This window comes from Protopterus annectens, chromosome 2.part0 (genome assembly GCF_019279795.1).
Source record: "Protopterus annectens isolate FY-2018-M chromosome 2.part0, PAN1.0, whole genome shotgun sequence".
Lineage (NCBI taxonomy): Eukaryota > Metazoa > Chordata > Ceratodontiformes > Protopteridae > Protopterus > Protopterus annectens.
Window position 1 is genome coordinate 977,721,654 of NC_056728.1, and position 24,772 is coordinate 977,746,425.

The window sequence follows — 24,772 nt, forward strand, 5'->3', positions numbered from 1 at the left end:
GCTGACCCAATAGTTAGGGATCTGGCTAGATATATAGACAGTAATCTGGTATTCCACCAACATGTAGCCAAGACAGCAAGAAAATGACTGTTTATCGCCCAACTCATAAGCAAGGATATGACACCCAGGTCCATGGAAGTTCCAGTACCGCTGTACCTGGCCCTTATCACTCTCATCATTGAGTACGATGCCCCCTTTATCATGTACCAAACCAGACACGTGGAAAAGTTGGAGTGCCCTCAAAGGTTCTTCACCAGGAGAATCCACGCTATGAATACCCTGTGCTCCACAGATCGCCTTAAAGTACTATCTCTTTACTCAGTCTCCTACAGGTTACTCCTATGCCGAGCATATAAGGCACCCTGAGTTCCAGCTCTGATGGATGTCTTGCACATCTGCAAGTTCCCCATCTACATAAGCCAGAGTTCATCCTGGACCGTATTCAAAATAAACTTTGGTTATTGGATGGGAAATTTCAAATTGACCCTTACTCTGGCCCCATTTCTCTGATTGATAGAGCTCAACAGTTAATAAATTACTGCCCAACTAACATACTTCCCCTGTATAAGACTTAGCTACCTCTTTAGTAACATACTCCACCATATATGCATCCAAGAAATTTGGGGACAAAACTCAGGATGCAAAGCAAGCGTTGAAAAGGCCGTGGTGGTCATTAGCCTAGTATAAACCTATGACCCTATTATTCTGTGAACCTGTAAGAACAGTCATCTCTTCCACCCCCCCCCCACCCTGATAAAAATGAATGTGTTGCACTGGTGCAATTGGTGGGGTGTGATCCATGGTCATAGTGACAGACCTCTTAGACTGGACAGGGAGTAAAAGAGAATAAGAAAGAACACAAGATAACATATTCACAATGTCATGAAGAGAAAATAATCAAATCAATATCACAAAAGCAGTAACCTTTAGTACATTATTAAGGATGTAAGAGTTCATCAAAAAGAAGAAGAGAAGTCTAGTGTGTATAGTTAATACATGTGCATTTGTGGCAGTAGTACAAACAATGGATAACAAATGTGTCAAAACTTGGCCTTCTAGTTCACAAGCACAAGCAAAATGTATATATATGAAAGCATGTCCACGGATAGTGGCGTAGGGAAAGTAAAATGTGTAATAGTCCCTACACCACTGTCATTGGAATGCTTTCCATACATACAAGGGTGTGAATTTACGTGTAGGCCCTCAAAAATGAGTGTAAATTGACCACTTATCTCCAAAGATGTGAATTTGCATATAGGCAAATTTTAGGCAGTGTGATTGTGGACCACAGCCTATGATATTTGATGCTTTTTGTTATGATTTTAATGACAGACACTAAAATTTATTATTCTAACACCTACCAATTTCTTGTGATGTGTGTAATATGTGTGCATGAAGATATGGGGGTTCCTATTAGAACAATGAAAATGCATTTCGTTGAATGCGTTTTCACCGACTCCTGAACAGCGAACAGGCAAAACAGCGAAGCGGCTGTTCAGCAAATTCTTTCTTTGGGAAAGAAGTCGCTTGACCGCTTCGTTGCTTTGCTGTGTTCTGCACTGTAGTGCGGTCTCAGAGATTCCTTTATTCGGTATAGCTCCCAAGCGTAAATGTGCAACAGTTACTGACCTTAGGGTTAGGATGCGGGTTAAGGTAAGTGCATATGTTTTAAACTGTTAACTTTTTGTGTGTGTGTGTTAGATGTATGGTTGAGTTACGTGCATATGTGTTTTCAGTTGTTTACTTTGTTTTGTGGGGTAGAATTAGGGTTAAGGTAAGTGTGTATGTGTTTTAAACTGTTTACTGGTTTTTTTTGGTAGGAACAGAGATTTCTTTCCCTAGGAAAGAAATCGCTGTTCTGAGGTGTCGACATTTTCAGCTTTTGCTATAATAGGGTCGATGAAACATCGTTCGCTGTTTTAAGTGTTCTATGCTGTAATATAGACCCAGATATGGCAGTAGCAGGAAACTCCAGTGTTACATTTCAGTCAGGGAGTAACTTTAGCCAGCACTGTTTTTTATCAGTCAGTCTATTATCACAGTATCGCTTCTGAACTCATGCGAATAGCCTCATTGTACTGGTATCTTATCTTACAACAATATTTAGGGAAGGAATGGCAGCTGAAGGGTACTAGTAAAATATCTGAACTTTGTAAATCAGAATAGATAAGCATTTTGTGACTTTTGGGAAAATCATGTATGATTCTCATGGCTCATTTTCAGTCTGTGTTGTCCATTTTCTTGTTTACATTATTCTATGACACTTTACACACACATAATTCTTCACTATGCTCTTTTTACTGAGACAAAGTAACTTAATTTGCTCAACAGCTACCTTTCACTTGTTTTAATATTTGTTTGTTTGTTTGTTTGTGTCCTTCGGCTTTTCCCGGTTAGGGGTTGCCACAGCGGAACTCCGGTCCGCTAATGATTGGCAGTAGATTTCTACGTGCTGGCTTGCCGGACCTAACGCACAACCTTCAGCGAAGGAACGCCCATTCACGCATGTCGCCACACTGAAGATGCTCTAACTGAGAATAGAACAGGCAACGTCTAACTGAGGCGACAACGCTACCGCAGCACCACCACCGCAGAAATTTTGTTTTAATATTAAATCTGTTTTTTATGTAAATCTTCCACTTGTCTGATCATTTTGTTTGCCACTTTTGTTTCTGCCTGTTACAAACATATCATGCAGACCACTATTAATTAAAGAAATGAGCCAAGCTAGTACTTGTCATGCATGGGATCTTGTACACATGAAGGTCAAATACATGGCAGACATTTTCTCTGCTTGCAGTAGTTCTAACACTTCTGTCTTGTTTCTTCAGTACTCTCTATCTCGATCTCTCTTCCATCTGAATCACAAGTGAATTTTATACTTTAAGGGCTGTACTTTTTCAGGATTTTTGGATATTTTGTCCATAATCATGAATAAATCGAATTTTAGATCTACTGTTGAGCTCTCCTATAAAATGGCCTGCAAAGAGTCTGGTGGGTTCAGCTGCACCACTTCCAGAATGAATAGCAAAATGAGCATGTTCAGCTTCACTTCTAATACCATGAAACATGGTATTTGAAACTACAAAAGACTAATAACCCCATCAGCTTTTCTTTCAGACTGAGCTTAATGTAGAGGACATGTGACTATATGATTCACTTAATGATGCTGTGGTTAAAGCTGAGATGAGAAATTCTTAAAGACAAACAGCCATATGTTGCACAACTATCACACAGGATGCAGTCATAATTTACTTTCTGTAGTTACGGGACACAGTTGTTATTCATTGTGTGTAAAATCGTACCTTGTACTGCTGCTGCCTGCTGCACAGTGATAATGCACAGTTCATGGCTAGGGCCCTAAGAGGAATGCATAGTTCATGGCTAGGGCCCTAAGAGGAATGCATAGTTCATGGCTAGGTCCCTAAGAGGAATGCACAGTTCATGGTTAGGACCCTAAGAGGTTTATGTGGCTTATTCTAGCCACCTGTGGTTAAAAAATCCCCATGTTATCATGCACCATTCCTTCTTGTAAAGTACACAGTTCACTCTGATAATTTACAGTCTTATAACCTATAAATAAAAAACTGGCTATTTTTATTTAATAATATTGTGAATTTCATGTCTCTTATGGCAAAAGATGCATCTGGAAGACATTTTTGTGTATATTTTATGAGTAGTTATCTAACAAGTACCATGTATAATGTTGTATTTTTGCTAATGATATATGTTCAGAGCATTACTTTAACTATTCACCCAAACATTATGAAAATCCTCCACAGTTACAAGTTAAGAGTACGAACTCATTACATTTGTGCTTAGGCATTTATCCAGGCCTTTATACTACAGGCTTATATCTGGCACTGAGATGGGTTTGTTTTCTTTTTCCTAAAATGTATTGCAGCATTTTCTGTTTTGTCTTGAAAATGTAGTCGATATACAAGTTCTTTTGTTTTGTTTTGTTTTTTGTTTATTTTTGACAATGTAAAATGTCCTAACTTGTCCTTGAATGTATTTTGCTCAGGTTCTGCACCAGTATAATTGCTCAAGATTCCAAAGGCAACATTTACCATGGAAGGAACTTGGATTATAATTTTGAAAATATATTAAGAAATTTGACGATTGATGTGCACTTTACAAGAAGTAGAAAGGTAAGAGAAAGGTGATCAGCAGTTTTTTAAAAAAAAATATATCCACTAAATGAATGCAAAAGAAAAGACAATTACTACTGTGTTTGCCTCACTTTTTCATCATTATCTGTTTATTCAACGCCTTATTTGATTTCCTTCTAACAGAACATGCTCTACTTCCTCATTATCAAATAGTTCCAGTTTGTATTTTTTTCTGCAGTAGTATAGAAGAAATAACTCTGTTAGATGAACTGAAACCTGTGAATGACACATCATATGCTTTTGCATTCGGTATTTATTTTCTGCATAATAATGAAGCTGCGGTGGTGCAGCGATAGTGTTGTCGCCTCACAGCAAGAGGTTCTCCTGTTCAATTCTCAGTTGGAGTGCCTTCTGTGTGAAGTCTGCATGTCCTCCCTGCAGTCGAGTGGCATTTGAAAGATGTGTGAATGGATGTGCCTTTGTTGAAGGTTGGGTGTCAGGCTGGCACCTCGGCACCGTAAAAATCTACTGCCAGTCATTAGTAGACCGGAGTTCTGCTGTGGCGTCCCCTAACTGGGAAAAGCTGAAAGAAGAGCATCTTGTATAACCATTGACATAAAAATAGCTCCACAAAATATGTGTGTGTATCAGCAAGAAAAAAAAACCACAAACTGGAACAGGATTCCACACAGAGTGGTATACAATAAACAAATAAATAAAAACACTGGTATTCCTTTATACCACTGTTTTTTTATTTTTTGTCTGTGTGTATGTGTGCAGAGGTGTATGTGCACATGTGATTTGTGCCAAGCACTGATAACATTTACTGTTGTTCAAAAAACTGAATGTAATCAAGACTAATTTTGTTTTAGAACTACTTTCTCAAAGGAAGCAGTTTTTTTATGGAGCCAGTCTGCAAGCATTGTGTCACATGCACTCAAAATAAAATTCCTCCAAGGAGACTGCAGTTCTTAGCCAAAAATGTCTATTGTTCATGAAACAGCTCTTTTAGCCAGTGTACATAATATATATTCATATGCTTCAGTGGATAGTACCATGGGATGCCCATCTACTTCCGCTGTTGAGTGCATTCATCAGTTTTGCTGGTATCAGAAGATATTCAAGTTGCTTACATTTCATAAGTTTGTAGGTAAATACTAGGCTAGCTGCCCTTGAAGGCCATTTTACACCTAGCCAGTTTCCCTTTTTGTGTTCAAAATAACCTATCCCATTTGGTTATAGATTGGCCTTATCCATCCCATGGCTGATAATTATATATTACTCTTGTTGAGATTAACTGTGGTCATACCATAGATAATTTGAGGGGACCCATGCATTGGATAAGCATTTAAGAGCTGCCTCTGTACATTTGTGGTACAGGGAGTAGTCCTGGGAGAAATTTTTTGTTTCCCATCCATAAATCTAAGTAGCACTTGAATATGGATAGGGATGAGCTTTGTATTACATGGATGGGTAGTTTGCCCTGGAAAAGCATTAACCTCTGTGAGATATACCTATCCCTCCCGATGTTGCAGAAGAGGTTTAAATCCCTAGACTGAGTATTTCTGATGCCATTTGACTTGCTGATTTTCAGTAAATCCATCAGTAATGTGTTGGACAATGACTTGTATGCCAGACACAGGTCACCTCTTAGTCTGTAGGATACCAGAGTTTTAAATCTCTAAGGGCAATCAATGCTGCTCTGTAGTCATCCTTCTCAGTACTGGAGTACCATTGAGTTTCTCAATGGTTAACTTTGCTTCTACACAGTCATTTTTGACTCACAAAGCTCATGTCAGGTTACTGCAGTTCAATCGCTCCCAACTTGTTATGCAGCACAGGTGCACAGAAGTAACTTGTGATGCCTCAAGTTTCTGTTCGAATCTCTGCGCTTTTGTTGCACTGCTCTTTCCTTTAGTTTCAGTTATTGTAGTGACACTGCAATACAAACAATACATTTAAACACATGGAAAAGAATAATTTACTTTCCTCCATTGAAGGCTATTCGCAGAATGGTAAGTTTTCTTTTTGCAGTATGAGTTAAGAATAAAGCTAGTTCATAAGTTCATAGGTAGGTACTAGGCTATCAGCCCAAGGGCCTGTAAAAGCCTGGCCAACAAGGTTTCCTGTCTTTCACCTCCCAAGAAGGTTATTTTCCTGTTCCCCTGTCGAGCAGGGCTACAGAAGTGATCCCCGGGGTGAATTTCCTATTTCCAATCCACTCATCAAGATTTTTCTTGAGTGCTAGTGAAGAACTCTGCTTTCCATAGATAGGTAGCTTGTTCCAGAGTATGGGAAGTCTCTGGGACAGGAATCTATCTCTCCAGCAAGTTCTGTTTATTGTGGGGAGAAGGTTTACGTCTCTAGAGTTTGTAGCCTGGGTGATTGGGATTTCTTTAGATGTAGCAAGTCCAACAGTTCTGGGTTTGACATAGCTTTGTATGTTAGGCAGAGATCACCCCGGAGTAGGCGATATGCTATGGAGTAAAGCTGGAGTTTTTTGAGACGGTCAGCATAGGGCATCTGTTTGAGTCCCATAATCCTCTTGGTGAGGTATTTTTGTGGCAGATGTCTTGTGAGGTACATTCCAGCAGGGGCATTGTACTCAGTAATGGGTCTAATGAGAGCCGGGTAGAGGGGAATAATGACCTCTTTTTTTCTGGATAAGAACCGTTTTGTGATGAGGTGTGCCACAGAGAAGGATTTCCTGACCACTGTGGCAATGTGATTATTAAAGCAGAGACTACTGTCCACCTGAGTCCCAAGGTCTCTTATCTCACCTTCGGCATTAAGTGGACTGCTGCCTATGTGGTAGTTCATGGGTGCAGAGTTTTTACTAAAGGGGATGACAATGCACTTTTTAGCATTGAGTTAGAGGCCATGACTCTGACACCAGGCTTCAGTCTCAGTGAGGCCCTTCTGCAGGATGTCCAAATCATTTGGGGACTCGACTATGGCACCTAATTTGCAGTCATCTGCAAACTTCATCAGCTAGAGGCCCTCTATGTTAGCCTGTGCTTCAGAGAAGTAGATCCCAAAGAGGAGAGAACCCAAGACTGAACCCTGTGGTACTCTGCTTGTCACAGGTTTGAAGTCAGATTTGGAGTCTGCAACTTTTACTGTGTGGGTTCTGTCAGTGAGCCAGTTGGCAACCTATCTTGTGACATATGGATTTATACCCAGTTTAGTGAGTTTATCTGATTCGAGAATGGGAGATGGTGTCAAAAGCCTTGTCAAGGTCAAGATAGGCTGTGTGAACTGCGTTACCTTCATCTACTGCTTTGGTGACTGATTCAAAGAAGTCAATCAGGTTCAGGAGGCATGATCTTCCATTCACAAACCCAAACTGAATGGAGGTTACCAATGATATGTTCCATGGCCTTGCAAACCAGGCTCATTAGGCTAATAGGCCAATAGTTCCTGGGGTCCATGGTGGCTCCCCTTTGTGGAGTGGTATAACTGTTGCTGTGCGCCATTCAGTGGGTACAAAGCCTGTCGTGAGGCTATGATTGAACATGGTGCTTAGGTGGGAGGCCAGTTCATTCTGAAGTTCATGTAGAACACAGCCTGGGATGTTGTCCAGTCCTATGGATGTTGTGTTCTTGGCTTTGGAGAGTGTAGTTTTTACCTGCTTAGTTGTGATTGCAGGGGTACTGCATTCTTCCAGTATGGATATAGGCCCTTTAGGGGGTGAGGGGGGTAAAGGTAGCACTGAATCTATCAGCCAGGATGTTGGCAATATCAGTTGGTTCCGTAATTTTCATGCCATTGTGCTGTAACTCAGAGCAGATCTGGGTGTTGCCATTGAGATTCTTGACATAGCTATAGAATGCTTTGTGGTTGTCTTTAGAGTCAGTGGCAATCTTCTTTTCATAGCTGGCTTTGGAGGATTTTATGAGGGATCTCAGCTTCTTACTGAGGCTGACCTCCACTCATGGAATTTTACTCTCTTTTGCAACAGTTTCTTTCTTCTGTTGTAGAGTTGGTTTATAGCAGGGGACCACCAAATTGACTTCCTTTTCTTGGAGGACAACGTCTTGGTTCTGTTAGGGATAACATGATCCATGCACTTGTGTAAGTGCTTATAGAGTGCATTTTATATGATTTGCCAGTTGTAACTGTATTGTCCATCTGCATGGGTGATGTGAATTTGGCCACTTCTGTCTTAAGAAGCATGAAGTTGGGTTTGGAAATTTTTTTTACAGTGGTTTCCTTAATGGGGGGAGGGGGCAGGATGTGGATATCCATGGTGATCAACTTATGGTCGGATCTGACCAGCGAAGGTTTGACTTCAGGTGTGGAGCATCGGTCACTCATGTTGGCAATGACCAGGTCAAGGGTATTATTGCCCCTGGTGGGGCTCTGGATATATTGATCCAGGACATTGGAGTTTATGAATTCTAGAAAGCATTGAACGAAGGAGTTGGTACATGAGTAGTTTTCACAGTTAATGGTGGGGTAATTGAAATTGCCCATTATTAGGGTGTTTTGCTGAACCCTAATATTTTCTAGTGGGTCTATATCAGAACATCGAAGTATTACTACAGCAAATGTTCTAATATCTAACTATTTCACTCGAAACACCAGAACATCGAGCACTTAGAACAGCAAAATTTTTCCCAGAGAAAACATTCGCTGTTCCAACAAGCATACACACAACACAAGCACACCAAAATGCATAATCCACACACATACATTTTAAAAAACCCTACACTAAACCATACATACACTACTAGCTATCCACTTACCTTAACCCAACCCTAACCCTAAGGTTCGTAACTACCGCACACTCACCTTACCCGCTCCCTAACCCTAAAGTCCCTATCGCACACTCACCTTACCCACTCCCTTACCCTAAACTCCCTATCACACACTCACCTTACCTGCTCCTTAACCCTAAAGTCCCTATCGCACACTCACCTTTCCCGCTCCCTAGCCCTAAGGTCCCTATCACACACTCACCTTCATTCGCACACTTACTTAACCCAGTCCGTAACCTTCGCTCCACAGTTGAGGAAATAGCGAAGCTGTAGAAACGGCCCACTGAATACTTTCCCTAGGAAAGTATTCGATATTCTGCAGCTTCGCTATTTTCAGTGTTCGATGCAAAGGGTTCAATATTAGAACATTCAAAGTAGTAATACTTCGATGTTCTAATGTAGACCCTTTTCTAGTATATCAAGAAAAGAGGTGTGAGAATCCTGGGGCATGGTGAGGGATCTGTAGCACGCTACAATATGGATTGTAGTTTTGGATGCATTATGTTGGGCAGCTAGCCTGGAGGTGTGGTTATCCTTAATGAATATGGACACACCTCCACCCTTTATTTATTTATTTAAATTTGTTGACCGGGAGTGTCCGACTGGACGTGGGTCCATTTTCAGCGGAGGCCCGGGGAGAAAAGCTCCACAGTAAAATAAACAGACAGTAGTTACACTGGATTACATAGCGATTAACAATTTAACATAGAAATTACTTACAACATATTTACAGATGAAGAACATAGTACATCAGTAGATAACTAGAATCTTTATCTGTGAAGTACATAACAGGCATTAACAAACGTAACAATGAGAAGTTCCTGCTGTATAATAAGTACTAGGCTTATGAGCATCTGAGCTTGCTATCATCAAGGTAGTTAGTGGAGTGGAAAGAAAGGTAGTAGTTGGATGGGGTGGATGATATTAGAGTGGGAGTTGCAAGGGCATAGCCAGCATGTTTTTAGGTGCGATTTTAATAAAGTTTTGAAGTTGGTGTATGATGGTACGGAGGTAATTGTGGGTGGGAGTGCGTTCCATAATTTGGCTATGGCGCAAGAGAATAGTGCTTCACCAGCAGAGTTATTGGCTTTAGTGATCTGCAAGTGATTTTTGTTGCTGGATCTTAGTGGTCTGGTGGTGCGATAGGGTTGGAGTAGATTCTGGAGGGATGGGACATTTAGTGGATGGTTTACTAGTTTGTGGACGAGTGAGAGTTGATACCACTGAAGGAGGTGAGGGAGTTCAAGAACACCCTTGGTGTTCCAGTCCTGGTTAGATGGCTGAAAGGTATGGTATGAGTTATATCCTGGTATTACAGGAGTGCTTACTGGAGCCTTGAACCAGGTTTCAGTTACTGCACAGATATCAATGTTCTCCATTTTAAGGAGTGCCTCGAGTGTGTGCATTTTGAGGTTTAGACTTTTAGCATTGAGTAGCATTACCCTCAATTTTTGCTTGCCTGTATCTGTTACGGTGGTGGGTTTGTCCTTTCAACCTTGCCTAAAAGAGATACTATAGGGGCAGCAAGAGCCTTAGCCAGTATCCAAAATCCCAGGGACGACAGCTGCAGGCCATCTCTGGCAAAGCATCGTGGCCTGTCAACCATGTCGTCCCAGGCAGACAGATACTGGATCCCCTTAGAATGACACCAAAAGCTTAGCCAATTGTTGAAGTCAATCTTTTGTCCTTGTACTGCGGTATCCTTCTGGGCGAAGGTAGGATGCTACTGAGGGCTAGGGTCATAGCTGCCTGGAATACAAGATCGGAGAGCTCCTCCATGTCTCTCTTCATGGAGTCCAGGAAGGTATGTCTCAGGTCATTCACACCAACATGGACAATGGCTGAATCATATTTGTACTTGTTGTGGAGTGAGTGCATGGGTTATGTGGCAGATCCTGGATCCCTACAGGCAGCTAACAGTAACCTTTTCCTTGTCTACTTTGGTGAGTGGAACATCCATGTGCCTGACTATAGAATCACCTATGACTAATGTGTTAGGTACGTTGTTTTGCCTTATGGGCTATGGTTGAGTGGCACACTGAGTCTGTGTGTTATGTGTCTTTTGGGTTGTGATGAGGGGTGGAGTTTGCTTGCGTTTTTGTTTTGGGGGTCTTTGTTGCTTGGGCAGATTCTTACTGAGAGTCTCCAAGAATGTTTTGTGCATCTATGGTTGGTTTTTGGTGGTGTAGTTATAGTTAGCACATACCTCTGCTTCAGCCTGCTGCTGATAACAGATGTGGTATTTTACAATGAACCTTAAAGTAAAAAAAATTATTAATTCCAAAAAATGAAACACAACTACACGAACCAAGAAAAAACACAAATAATGGTGAAGACTTCAGAGTTGAACTCAGTGAAAATTTATTAAGCGCTTTCGTCCTTTAATAACTGAAAAGCTGCTAACTTTATTTAGTATAGATGTGGGTTTATAATGTTAGAATTGAATTTGTTTTAGCTTATTTTATTTTTTTACGTGTATGTATGTATATATATATATATATATATATATATATATATATATATATATATATATATAATTTATTTATTTAACATTTGTTAACTGGGAAAGTCCGACCTGGAACAAAGCCAATTTTCAGCAGAGATCTTGGGAGAAACACTCTACACGTATGTCTTTATAACATGAGAGGAAACAGGAGCACCTGGACCCACACAAATGCAGGGAGGACATGCAGACTCTGCACAGAAGGCACCCCAGCTGAGAACTGAACTGGAGAACCTCTTGCTGTGAGGTGACAATGCTACAGGTGCACCACTCTACCATCCAATATAATCAGGTCTATTCATTTATTTATTTTTCATTTGTGAATACTGAGATTTTGGGATTTTCAGTGAGGGGAATCTTGTTACTTGCCCTAGCCCAATATTTTATGGGCTCTTTAACATAGTCTTGTATAAATGCTGCTTGCTTGTTAACTGTTTAATTGGTTAATTAGTTAACTGAGCAATTTAATTATTTTAATTGTGAGTGAATATATAAGTATGGTGGGGATGTAGTTTTTTTATTCTGAAGAAGTCCAGTTATTAAAGGACGAAAGCGCTTAATAAATTTTCACTGAGTTCAGCTCTGAAGTCTTCTCCTTCATAGGTTGGTACTAGGTTGGCACTGAATCGATATGCCAGGATATTGGCAATATCCTTAGGATCAGTATATTTATGCCAGTCTGTTGTCATTTAGATTCTTGACATAGGTATAGAATGGCTTGTGGCTGTCTTTGGAATCTTTGGCAATTTTATTTTCGTAACTAGCTGTGGAGGATTTTATGATGGATCTCAGCTTCTTACTGAGGCTGGTTTAGGGAGCTTTTTGCATCCTGGGATTTTCCTCTTTTCTGCAACAGTTTCTTCCTTTTGTTGTAAAGTTTGTTTATGGCAGGGGACCACCAGATTGGCTTCCTTTTCTTGGAGGAGAGTGTCTTGGTTCTATTTGGGAAGTAACAATTTATGCACGAGTGGATGTGGTCATACAGTGCCTTAATGTAGGATTCAGCATTCGAACTTTCAGTTCCCGTCTGCATGGGTGTCATGAAGTTTGTCACTTTTGACTTGAGTAGCATGAAGTTGGCTTTAGAGAAGTTTTTTACTGAGGTTTCCTTACTGGGGGGTGAGTGAGGGATGTGGATGTCATGGGTGATTAGCTTATGGTATGACCTGACCAACGAGGGGGTGACCATAGGTGTGGACCATCGATTTCCCATGTTGGTAATGACCAGGTCAAGGATATTGGAGCCCCTAGTGGGACTATGGCTAAGCTGATCCAGGGCATTGGAATTTATGAATTCCAAGAACCGTTGGGCAAAGGTAGTTTTCACAGTTAATAGCAGGGTAGTTGAAATCACCCATTATTAGGGTGTTTGGTTGTATCTTAATATTTTCCAGTATGTTTAGGAAGGTGTAGTGAGAATCTTGGGGCATGGTGGGGGATCTGTAGCAAGCTACAATTTGGATTGCAGTCTTACATAGTGTTAGTTGCACCTGGAGAATTTCAGATGCATTGTGTTGGGCAACTAGCCTGGTGGTGTGAATATCCTTGGTGAATATGGACACTCCTCCACCTTTAGTGTTTTGGTCCTGGTTTGGTGGCCAAAAAGTGTGGTAAGAGTTGTAGTCTGGTATTGCAAGGGTGGTCTCTGAAGCCTTGAACCAGGTCTCAGTTACTGCACAGATATCGATGTTCTCCATTTTTAGTTGTGCCTCGAGAGAGTGCATTTTGAGGTTTAGACTTCTAGCATTGAGTAGCATTACCTTCAGATTTTGCATGCTTGTACCTGTTATGGTGGTGGTTTTGTTCTTTGAACTTTGCCTAAAGAAGGCACTATAGGGGTGGCAAGAGCCTTAGCCAGTAACCTGAATCCCAGGGGTGACAGGTGCAGATCATCTCTGGCAAAGTATCGTGGTCTGTCGATCATGTTGTCCCAGACAGACAGATACTGGACCCCTTTGAATGACACCAGAAGCTTAGCCAATTGTTGAAGTAGAGTAACTGAGAAATGTCCAGACATATTGATAGCTCCTCTTTTTTTTCTATTTTTTTTTATTTTTACGTGCTCTTTAATTTCTCTCTTTAATTCCGTAATCTATCTTTGCTTTCCTTTAATTCATTTCTATTTTATATTTTAAACTGTTTCAAATAGAATACAGCTGGTCCTAATTTACAAATAACTAATATTTTTTATCATCTCTCTCTCTCTTCTTTTTTTGCCAGTTTCCTTTTGAAATGTGTTTGTCTTTTAACTTCAGGTAGCCTACACTGGCACAACCTTTGTTGGATATGTTGGTTTATGGACTGGACAAAAACCATTCAAGTTTACAATTTCAGCTGATGAACGAGGTAGGTGAGATATAATTATCAATTTTACCTCAATGCTTACATATTTTTTATGTAGTGAAAACAGTACTTCTAAATAATTTTCTCTTTAGTATGTTGTTCCCTTCAGAATCACATATAACACTGAGAGTTGTTGTGGTAATTTCCTGTAGAAGTTTGACTTACCTATATTTCACTTTCTTGACAAGGTAAATTACACTGGGCTCGTGTCTTGTTTCTGAGAGGAGACAAAAGGATATATTTATAGTAACAAGGAAAATTTGGCCAGGACTCAGGAAAGACTCTCCTGCTCTTCTGGGAGTGGGAGGACTGGGCACTGTAAAGTGGTGGGCTGTAGAGTGTCGCACTTTCAAGTGTAGCTCATGGATAAACAAGTTCAAGAAAATCAAGTCAGACAAAATAAATTTGTGTATTTGTAGATCCCAGAGAGTTTGGATCTAAAAGTGAATAAGAAAACAGAACTAGTGTCATTGTCAGCAAAAGAAGTTAACAGGTCATGAAAATAAAAACGCCAAAAATGGTTAATAGTTTTGGGACCTGTATGATGCTCTGACATTCACTTTGCAGGAAGCACCTCAGATGGCTGTTACTGGATTATAAAAATAGATGGCCAACTGTAGCAGAATTTTGAAAGCCACTTAAGAAGGAAATGATGACTCCAAACACTTCTCAGATGAATGTATATCCACAGGAAGAAAGAATACCCTCCTAGAAAGTGAAAGAAAATAAAGATATGATTAAAATACTCACTCTTTACAAAATAAGTACTGAGACTTAAGATGGCAGGAATCCATGTCAGTGAGTGTGTTAAAGTTTCAAACCATGATGATAGGCAGGAAAGACCAAAAACAGGCTAAGGATGCAGAAGAGAAAAGCAATCAGCTAAGAAGATAAATGCTGCCTGACCACAATTTAAGAGATGGCTGGAGGCCCATGCAAATGAATATCATATTGTGAAATAGCTTGTTTTTAAATCATTGAAGTGCAACATCAGCTGAGAAGTATTTGATTTGCCATTGTGTCAGTATCCTTAAAAGCTTGTCTGGGATATATTAGAAAGCCATTTAGCAAACAACGTGGGAATTCACAACAGCCATATTTCTCTGCAACTGAATGTCACTTTGGCCATGTGTTCCCAACCAAATGTACCGCAGGGAAATGTCTCACTACCCAGCTGCCTGAAACTGGATTTGCAGCCTGTTCCAGAGCATAGGGATCCTCCGAGACACATATCTGTCTCGCCAACATTCTTATTTATGTCATAACCAAAATTTAAATAACTGGATCTAGTGGTTTTGTTGCTATTCATTTTTTGGGTGTGTAAAAGGTCCATCAGAGCTGGATCCAAGGATGCCTTGTATGTCAGGCATAAATTGCCTGTCAGTAAACTGTAGGAGGCCAAGTATAGAGATAGGGCTTTAAGGCAATCCCAGTAAGACAATGTGTTTATACCCTGAATTCTTCTTCTCCTTTTGGCTTTTCCCATTAGGGGACACCACTGTGGAGCAACGGTCCACTGAAAGATTGGCAGTGGAGTTTTACAGTGTCGAGTTGCCAGCCCGGTGCCCTACCTTCCACAGAAGGCACACACACACACACACACACTCAAACCTAGGGCTGTTATATCAAATTTCATGACCTTCAGATATAAAATGCATTTAGTAAGTTGTTCCATGTATGTTTGCAATTTGGTGGATATGTTGATCTGTTAATATGCATCTTTTTTTAGTTCTAATAAAGATGTTTGTTGGTTAAAAAAGGCTATGTCTCTGTTACACTGAAATTTCATTACAAAACTTTCAACTAACAAAATTCTAACTAAAAAGGACTCTTAAGATAGTAAATCATACCTTCCATCTCCAAGTGCAGCACACCTCTGAATATATATATATATATATAGGAGATTACTAGGCTATTGGCCCTGAGGCCCTTATAAGCCTAGCCAAGAGTTTAGTCCATGTTTACACTAGTCAGCACCTGATGCTCCTGTCCAGCAGGAACACGGGCAGAATCCCAGGGGTATATTTTCTGTTTCCCATACAGTTATCCAGGTTACATTTAAAAAGGAGTCAAACCCAAGTCACCTGCTTGAAAAGTAGCTGTACTCACCACTATACTACATAAACAGCACTCTGACTCAAGTTTTTGCCTACTCAGCTGTCAACTTGGGACAACTATTCCTATCAGGAGGGTGAAAAGTCATTATTTGAAGATGCAAATAGTTTTGTGTGATTGTCTTAAATTAATAGGTTATGGGGATATTTGAGGGATGTTTATTTTTTTGTTTGAGGGTTTTCAATACAACAAAAAGGCTTGTAAAATGTCATAGTTTCAAACTGAGATGACAATAAACAACTGTATAACAGATTAATCTACCAACATTAGTAGGTACATGTAATATAAAAGCCAGAAATAGACATTTGAATAAGCCATCATATATAATAGGTGGGAAAAACAACATATTATCATAATGGCTACACTTAATATATTGGCCTAAATTCTAAAAGATTTGCTTCAGGTAAGTGACCACTTATACTAAGAGTGGGCTGTGAACAGGTGTTTTAGAATCTGGTCTCCACAGTAAACCTGGTTATAGATAGGCATTAAACTGAAGTAAGTCACTTGCTGAGAGCAACTCTTTTGGAATCAGGGGACTTACACTAACAGCAACTCTCTTGGAATCTGGCCCATTATTTTGGAACGTGACTGGCCTCACAGTTGCAGATAAAAAGGTAAGGGTATTGAATTATATTAAGAAAAGCAGGGTATAAATAGCAATGCTTCAGGAGACACATTTGGAAAGAAGTAAGCATGTGAATTTAATAAAGAAAGGATTTCAGGATGGATATTCAGCAGAATATCAGGGACAAAGGAAAAGGGGAGTACTTTTAATAACTGCTAGAGAATCGCCAATAGTGATAGAAGAGTAAAACAAAAATAGCAGTGGTAGATTTGTGTAAATAAGGAACTACTGGCAAGGGAGGAGAATTACGCTGCCATATATTTATACCTATACTCCACCTAAAACTACCATCATAGAAGATGAGAACGTCTGGGGAGAACTTGATTTGCAACACTGAGAATGTATGTAGGGGACCCTAGAAGGGAAATTTTGACAAGAGGGTAGATTTCTGAAGAATTGTGTGAAAATATTTGGTATGAAAGATGTGAATTTAGTAGCAGGAACTTGGAGAGAATTTACATATTACACCCCAATGTACAATAACTGTGCTAGACTGAACAAAGATTCTATTTCACAGGAACATGAGCATTTAATTGAAAGGCTTGACACAACATCTAATAACTACTTCAGATCATCTGCCAATAACAACCAATGGCATTTCCCTACCTACCTGTTAAGAACAGAGAGGAGTTGAACAAATGGATATGGAAATAATTCGAGAACTGTCAGGGAAGATAGCAATCTCTTCAGAACGTATAGCTAGTGAGTGTGATAAAATGAAAGTGGAGTTTAAAACAGAGTAGAAATAAAAGAAAAAATGAATATGGTTAAGAAGTAAGAATTATTTACAGAGACTGACAGAGGTTAAAGTAGGAAAGAATAAGGGGAATTTCACAGAACAAGAACAGGCACAACTGCAGAGTGCTAAAGACAAAAGAAGGGAGTATCTGCATAACATGCATGAGTTTATGAAGATTGCTATTAAGCAACTGTTTTTTTTTTTTTTATATAACTCCCAAGCACAAAAACTCTTAGCATTATGACATAGGTGACAGAAAATAGAAAAGGTTTTTGCCAAGAAAAATAACCTGAGAACCACTAGAGATGTTGGAGATGTTGTTGTTGTCTTTCGGCTTTTCCCGGTTAGGGGTCGCCACAGCGGAACTCCGGTCCGCTAATGATTGGCAGTAGATTTTTACATGCTGAGTTGCCGGCCCTGACGCACAACCTTCAACGAAGGTACGCCCATTCACGCATGTCTCCACAAAGAACACGCTCTAGCTGAGAATCGAACAGGGCAACATCTTACTGTGAGGTGACAACGCTACCGCAGCACCACCACCGCAGAGATGTTGGAGATATTTCAGAAAATTTATGAAAATTTGCATAAGCAGAGGAATATGGAAATCAAGAAAAACTTCAAATGGGAATAGGTTCATAGGTTGGTACTAGGCTATCGGCTCTAGGGCCTATACAAGCCTAGCCATAACAATTCCCTGTATATTTCTTCCCACAATATTTTCTTCCCTGGACACTTGTCTAGCAGGGTGACTGACGTGATTCCTGGGGTGAATTTCCTTTCTCCCATCCAATTGTCAAAGTTCCTTTTGAAGAGGGCCAAGGAGACGCTCTGCTTGACATGTATGGGCAGTCTATTCCAGAGTAAGGGGAGTCTCTGGGTCAGGAGCCTCTACTTCCAGCATTCATTGTGATGACAAGGTTTAGATCTAGGGTTAGAGCATGTGGCTCTGAGGGAAGACTTAAGTATGCCAGGATTAGTGGTAGATGAGGCTCAACAATTAAGAGTTAAGAGTGTATTATTTACACTTTGCTTTAGGATATTCAGTGTTTGTTTGTTTGTGTCTTTCGGCTTTTCCAAGTTAGGGGTCGCCACAGTGGAACTCCGGTCCACTAATGAATGGCAGTAGATTTTTTACATGCCGAGTTTGCCAGCCCTGATGCACAACCTTCAATGAAGGTATGCCCATTCACGCATGTCTCCACACAGAAGATGCTCTAGCTGAGAATCGAATGGCACAATGTCTTGCTGTGAGGCGACAATGCTACCGCAGCACCACCACCGTGATATTCAATGTAATAACCTTAAAAAAATGCTAACAATGGGTACCATCTCACCACATGGCTAGTTTTACTGCACTGACTGCTGTCTCACTAGCATGATTACTGTTGTTAGACTTACCTGTTCCTGATAACTTCTATAACCAATAGCAGAAGGGCAGCACCATTAGATTCTGTTTTTCTTTTTCCCCCAGTGGTAAAAGGAGAGCAAGGGCAGCAAGTAAAAAAAAATAATCAGTTTATTAAAACCATAAGGAAGAACCGCATGCACCATTGGGTTTCTGGAGTATACTGGAACAAGTAAGCGTTATTAAACAGGATCTTACAGATTATTCATGGGGCTCTAACTCATCTGTACCTAACTCAGAAGAGGATGTATGTTATGATTTGTTATACTTGGCTAGTAGCTTTCAGCAATAACTATGTTAAAGCTTGATGTCTTATAGAACAGCCAAAAATATTTGTTTATTTTCCTTGATTGGAGTTTCTGAAAATAATAACAGTAATGTTTTAACCTACCATCTCTGTTTCTGGGGCATTCAATAACTATTTACCAAACTGGATAAACCTGTATTTAAAATTCTCTTTAGAATTTGGCTGTATCTGCTTTCTAGACATTCTCCTTTACAGTGACAGATTTGGCCCAGATTATGACAGGGACTCACTTTGGTCAATGTGTTTAATAAGGCCTCTTGCTATATGTCTGTCACAGAGTTCAGCATATTAGTTATGACTAGACTGTGCAATATGCATTTGTTTTGTTTTTTTGTACGGTACTATTTCATGCTTGTTTGTGCTGTCACAGGATTGTGATGCGCTTTTCAGACTGTTCTGGGTTTTACCAACCTCATAGTATCAGAATTTAGTTACATTTATTAAAATTATAAATAGCATTAATAATGATTGTGTCTTTCGGCTTTTCCCGGTTAGGGGTCGCCACAGCGGAACTCCGGTCCACTAATGATTGTCAGAAGATTTTTACGCACTGGCTTGCCGGGCCTAATGCACAACCTTCAACGAAGGAATGCCCATTCATGCATGTCGCTACACAAGACGCTCTGAGAATTGAACGGGCAACATCTAACTGTGAGGCGACAACTCTACTGCAGCACCACCACCACAGTACAAATAGCATTAATAATGATAAAATGCAAAAAATGTTTTAAGAGTTTCTAGTTTATTCGGCATGGGGGCCACATAATGCTAAATATATTTTCCTCATGACATAATGCCCTAAGATGGTGTTGCAACTAATATGTAAATGGAAGATAAATCTTTTTAGATCTTATGTTTTAGTGTTTTTTTTAATCAGATAAATCCCATTTATCTGATTTCTCGTTACGCTGAATAAGATAAATCTCACTAACTGAACTCACACCTTGTTTTATGTGTGTGTGTATATATATATATATATATATATATGTATGTATATATATATATATATATATATATATATATATATATATATATATACACACAAACATACATAGACACACATATGTACGTATGTGTGTGTGTGTGTATATATGTGCTTATTTATTTTTTTCACTTGCATTTTGCTTATTTTTATTTTCTTTGTTACAGGATTTAGTAACACTGTTTAAGGTGGGCTTATGTCTTGATTGTGTCATACACAAGTACAAAAGACACTGTATATACAAAGTTTTTTTCCCAACTTGTCCTAAAGGAAGAAGAGGGTACTGCTTTTATTAGTCAGCTGATATGGAAGGCAGATGCATTGTTGTAAAAGGAAAATTTGAAGGGAGTTTGATTACCTTAGTAAGCAGTTACATCCTGTCTGGCACTGTATCTAATGCTTTGCTATACTTGTTGCATGGGTGGCTAGAATTTCAAGACTGCTTAATTATTACAGCTAATAACTGGAGCACAATTTGTGCACTTTGAGACTTATTCAGGCCCATGGTGGAGCTACATTCTCAGAATAAGTAAAACACTTGGGAAGTTCTCAGCTGTAGTAGATATGATTGATGTTTACTAATACCTGAGACTTGATGGGATCCTAAGCCATTTTCCTCAATACTTTGCTACACATTATAAAGGTGAGTCTTCTGACTTGGCATTCCATAAGAAAGTTATCATTATTGGTAGAACATGCCAATGTGAGAAACACAAATGAGTGACCACTAAAGAGAGAGAACATAAATGTGTGACACAGAAAATTAGAGAATCACAAAACATTGAAACTTGTCTTCTGCTATCAGTAAACCCCAGCTACAAATCCAAGATCAAGCATCATCTAAGCAGTGGTACTGGTAGGGAAAGGGGTTTTAGTGACGTAATGTTTTAGGGTTAGAGTAAGGAACAGGTGTAGGGTTGTAGTTAGTCTTAACACACATGAGTAAAGGGAGGGGGCTATGCCTCCTGGTTTACTATCATTTTGTTGATTTCACTGGCGGCAAATTATCATTTCTACAAAATGGAAAAACGAAAATTCACTACAGCGAATGATAAAAATCTCGAACTTGGAAGTGGTGAATGTTCGAATTTGACATAATTCGAACATTCACCACACTTCCACAAACAGCATTACTGTGCGTTGCACAGTAAAGAACATGTTTGCAGGGTAAAGTGTACATTTCTCGATCCCCACTATAGTACGATCTGCATCAAAATGTAGAAATTCACAACAGCGAATGCTGTATTGCATTCGCTGTTGTAAATTTCTACATTTTGGCATTTGTTTTTCCGATTCTACCAAATCGATAGTTTTGCACTAATGTAAAGCACAGGAAGTGTGATCGTAAAAATGACAGTAAACCCTGCCTTACTCATGTGCGCTAAACCCCAACCCTGCCCCAAACAGTACCACTATTCAAGACAAATGGATATAGAACACCCATAAAACCAATCAGACATAACACTAAATCTATCCCCTTACCTAACTGTAACCCACGATTACAATATTTGCTATAAAGGCTTCCACATTTTCAAAACCATAACCTTTTCAGTCAACCATTTCTTTTCTTCACACTTCTACATCCCTGCAGTATATAAAGCTTGAATTCAACCAAATGTGATTCTCAGAAATGTGCAGTCATCCATTTGTCTATTCGCTCTTTTATAGTCACTCATTTGTATTTCTCACATATGTATTGTCTACCAAATGAATGACAATCTGATTCCTATATCCCTTCCTTCAGGGGAGCGAATAACTTATTGGTGTAGTTACTATCACAAAAAGAGACTGAAGAGAGGCCCTTTCTAAACCTTCTGCTGGCAAGATCCCAGGCCTACATGGCCTTCCATTTGAGATATACAAATAAGCCAGTCAAAATTTGTTGCAAATTCTGCTAAACTGGTAGATATAATTTTATTTCAGGAGCCCCCCCCCCCCCAACATTAGGCTGTAATGTCTCTGATGATACCTCTCAATCTCTTAGCACATGAAATCTGAAATGTGGAAGATTGAGGCAGCAACAAACTAAGCTATTGTAAACCTTGTAAAGAAGGAGTTCAAAGTGCAATATTTGTGTTTGAAAGGTAAGTGCTGATGTCACTTGTTAGTCGTCTTTTTGAAGTGGCTCAGGTCCTCCTTAACAGTATGCAGTGGTTGTGACTATTTATGTTGCTATTTTAAGGCACAGCAGTGTTGTCACTGAGGGACTGTATTAGTATGACTGAGAGTCTACTGCCATGGCAGGGTAAACGGATGATTACTATGCAACTGCAGACTAACTTGCAATGCATTTATGACTGCTGTGTGAATTGAAGAGTCCATGCATACCCATAGGCCATGCACAGACTGTTCAATGTGTAATGATATGACAGTTGTCTGAGGGCATGTACTATATGTAAATTTCAACAGACGTTGTTATAGTACTGACTTATGTATGGCAGGATTTGTGTGATATAGGTGTTACTAGCATAGTACATGACATCAGGTCAAGAGATTCTTGTAACATGTGACTAGTTAGTACTGTGGATTGTGTGTTAAACAGTCGAATGAGCATATATCCCTGTGAGAGGAACAGTATATACTGCGGTACTTTAGTCACTTGGCATGTAGGCTCCAAATGGTTACAACTGTGTTGCTATACATCTGCTTCTTACCACCGTAACTAAAAATGGTCCTCTATGATGTTCAGTCATGGGTGCTACTACTGAATTTGTTGTGGCCCTGGTAGTGTATACTTGATATATGTTTGGTGTACCTTGCTGTATGTATGCAAACACTAACTCCATTCGCACAGTGCTTGGGCTGATAGACATATGGTGCACAAGGGTATGTTTTCTTGCTGGCCGGTCTAATAGTTATGCTCCCTATCTGTGGAATATTGTGACAGGCCATTATATGTTATCACTCTGCAATTTCACTTTTGATGTTTTTTTTTGGGGGGGAGGGCAGGTAGGGTATGGAATTAAGACCCATTTATAAACCCACTGACAGTAGCATTTGTGGGCAATTTGTTAACATATTCTTAAGTACATGACCTATGCAAATACATAGTGGTATGTGTGCATCACATGCCATTTTCCTGGAAATGTCTTGACATGTATGGTATGTGTGTAACACATCATATCCATGCACACAGCACACCTTCCTCTGCATACCAGAGTTTTCTTTGAGTAAGCACCCATACATATGTCAGTGCAACATGGTTCTTGCCATACCTGCTCCCAAGAATTTGTAGTTGCATAGTGATATGTAAGGTATGATCATATTTCTTGCAGACATATTTGCTTTCCCTTCAGATACTAATGCAATGTGTAAGACAATGCAAATGCAAGTTCTCCTTTGCAGAGAATTATATCTTGCTGCAAACCTGCCATCTCCATAGTTGGCGGATGATCAGTCAAGAGAAATCTGTCTGACTCTTCAGTGACTATGCATGATGGGACATTATTAATGGCAAAAACACTGTCATTGCCCAGAACAGACCTTATCATCAAACCAGATGATTAGTCACCAACATGATCAGTGCAGCCAAAGGTCAGACAATGCAGCTGGCACACAAGACAAGAGGCATTCCATTGACCAAACCACCGCTAAATCAATGGTCATCAAATGTGGCACTGAGTACAATGCCCCCCTTTGGTATGTACCTAACCGGGGCACACCCAATAATTGGAGTGCCCACAGAGGTTCCTCACTAAAAGAATATAAGGCATAAATAATATGTCCTATGCAGACCGCCTCAAAGCCCTATCCCTATATTCTGTCTCCTATGGGCTGTTGAGCAGAGAGCTATTCCCAGCATACAAGGCATCTTCAGACCTCCTACATATCTGCAAAACAAACAGCACCAGAATTGCCAATTATAAAGACTTAAACCTTGCTTATGATAATAACTAGGACCTGCTGGAGAGACAGGTGTGTATCCCAGAGACTACCCCTTCTCTAGCACATGACCCCCATCCATGTGGAGTAGAGTTCCTCCCTTCCTTTTTCAAGTGTAACATAGACAACTGAATGGGGAACCATAAATTCACATCTGGTTTGGCACACACATCTCTAATGAACACAGGTAGCCTATAAATGGTTAATCTCCCAGGCTCGTACTTGTACAGGTTTCATATCCCAAGTTCCTTAGGATACATGGCTAGGCTTAAAAAGGCCCCAGTTTTCATTATCATAGAACACACCTATGAACGTGTGAACCTAAAATTAATAGCATCTTTTCATGGGGGTCTGGACAGATGATAATCTGCAGTGAAGGGCTACATAACAGTGCAGAGTTGAGCAGGCCACCATGCATAATTGTTAGATGTATAATATACATTCTGTGTTATCTGGGTCCACCACTGTGAATATACATTCATCTATCTATATCTATCTATCTATATCTAGCTATCTATATCTATCTATCTATCTATCTATCTATCTATCTATCTATCTATCTATCTATCTAAATATCTACCCTTTTGTTGACTGGACTAGTTCCAGATGATAATCTGCAGTGAAGGGCTACATAACAGTGCAGAGTTGAGCAGGCCACCATGCATAATTGTTAGATGTATAATATACATTCTGTGTTATCTGGGTCCACCACTGTGAATATACATTCATCTATCTATATCTATCTATCTATATCTATCTATATCTATCTATCTATCTATCTATCTATCTATCTATCTATCTATCTATCTAAATATCTACCCTTTTGTTGACTGGACTAGTTCCAGAAGGCTTGTGGCCTCTTTTCAGGGGCAAAGTATGTCACGGCAGTCCATGACCGGAAAAACAATAAATAATCAGCTCAATAGAAAAAGTATACATTTAATAAGGCACCTTTCGTTCATAACATAATGAACTTCATCAGATTAACCACAT

At 39.7% G+C, this 24,772-nt stretch overlaps 1 protein-coding gene across 5 annotated transcripts in view; it reads left to right on the top strand.

Moving 5' to 3' along the window:
• Positions 1-24,772, top strand: part of NAAA (N-acylethanolamine acid amidase) — a 775,135-nt gene that overhangs the window by 318,517 nt on the left and 431,846 nt on the right. For all 5 annotated transcript variants that reach the window (XM_044061226.1, XM_044061225.1, XM_044061227.1 and 2 more), the window contains 2 exons: positions 4,025-4,151; positions 13,631-13,721. In XM_044061226.1, the coding sequence (XP_043917161.1) occupies positions 4,025-4,151; positions 13,631-13,721 (218 nt within the window). The remainder of the gene's footprint in view (positions 1-4,024; positions 4,152-13,630; positions 13,722-24,772) is intronic.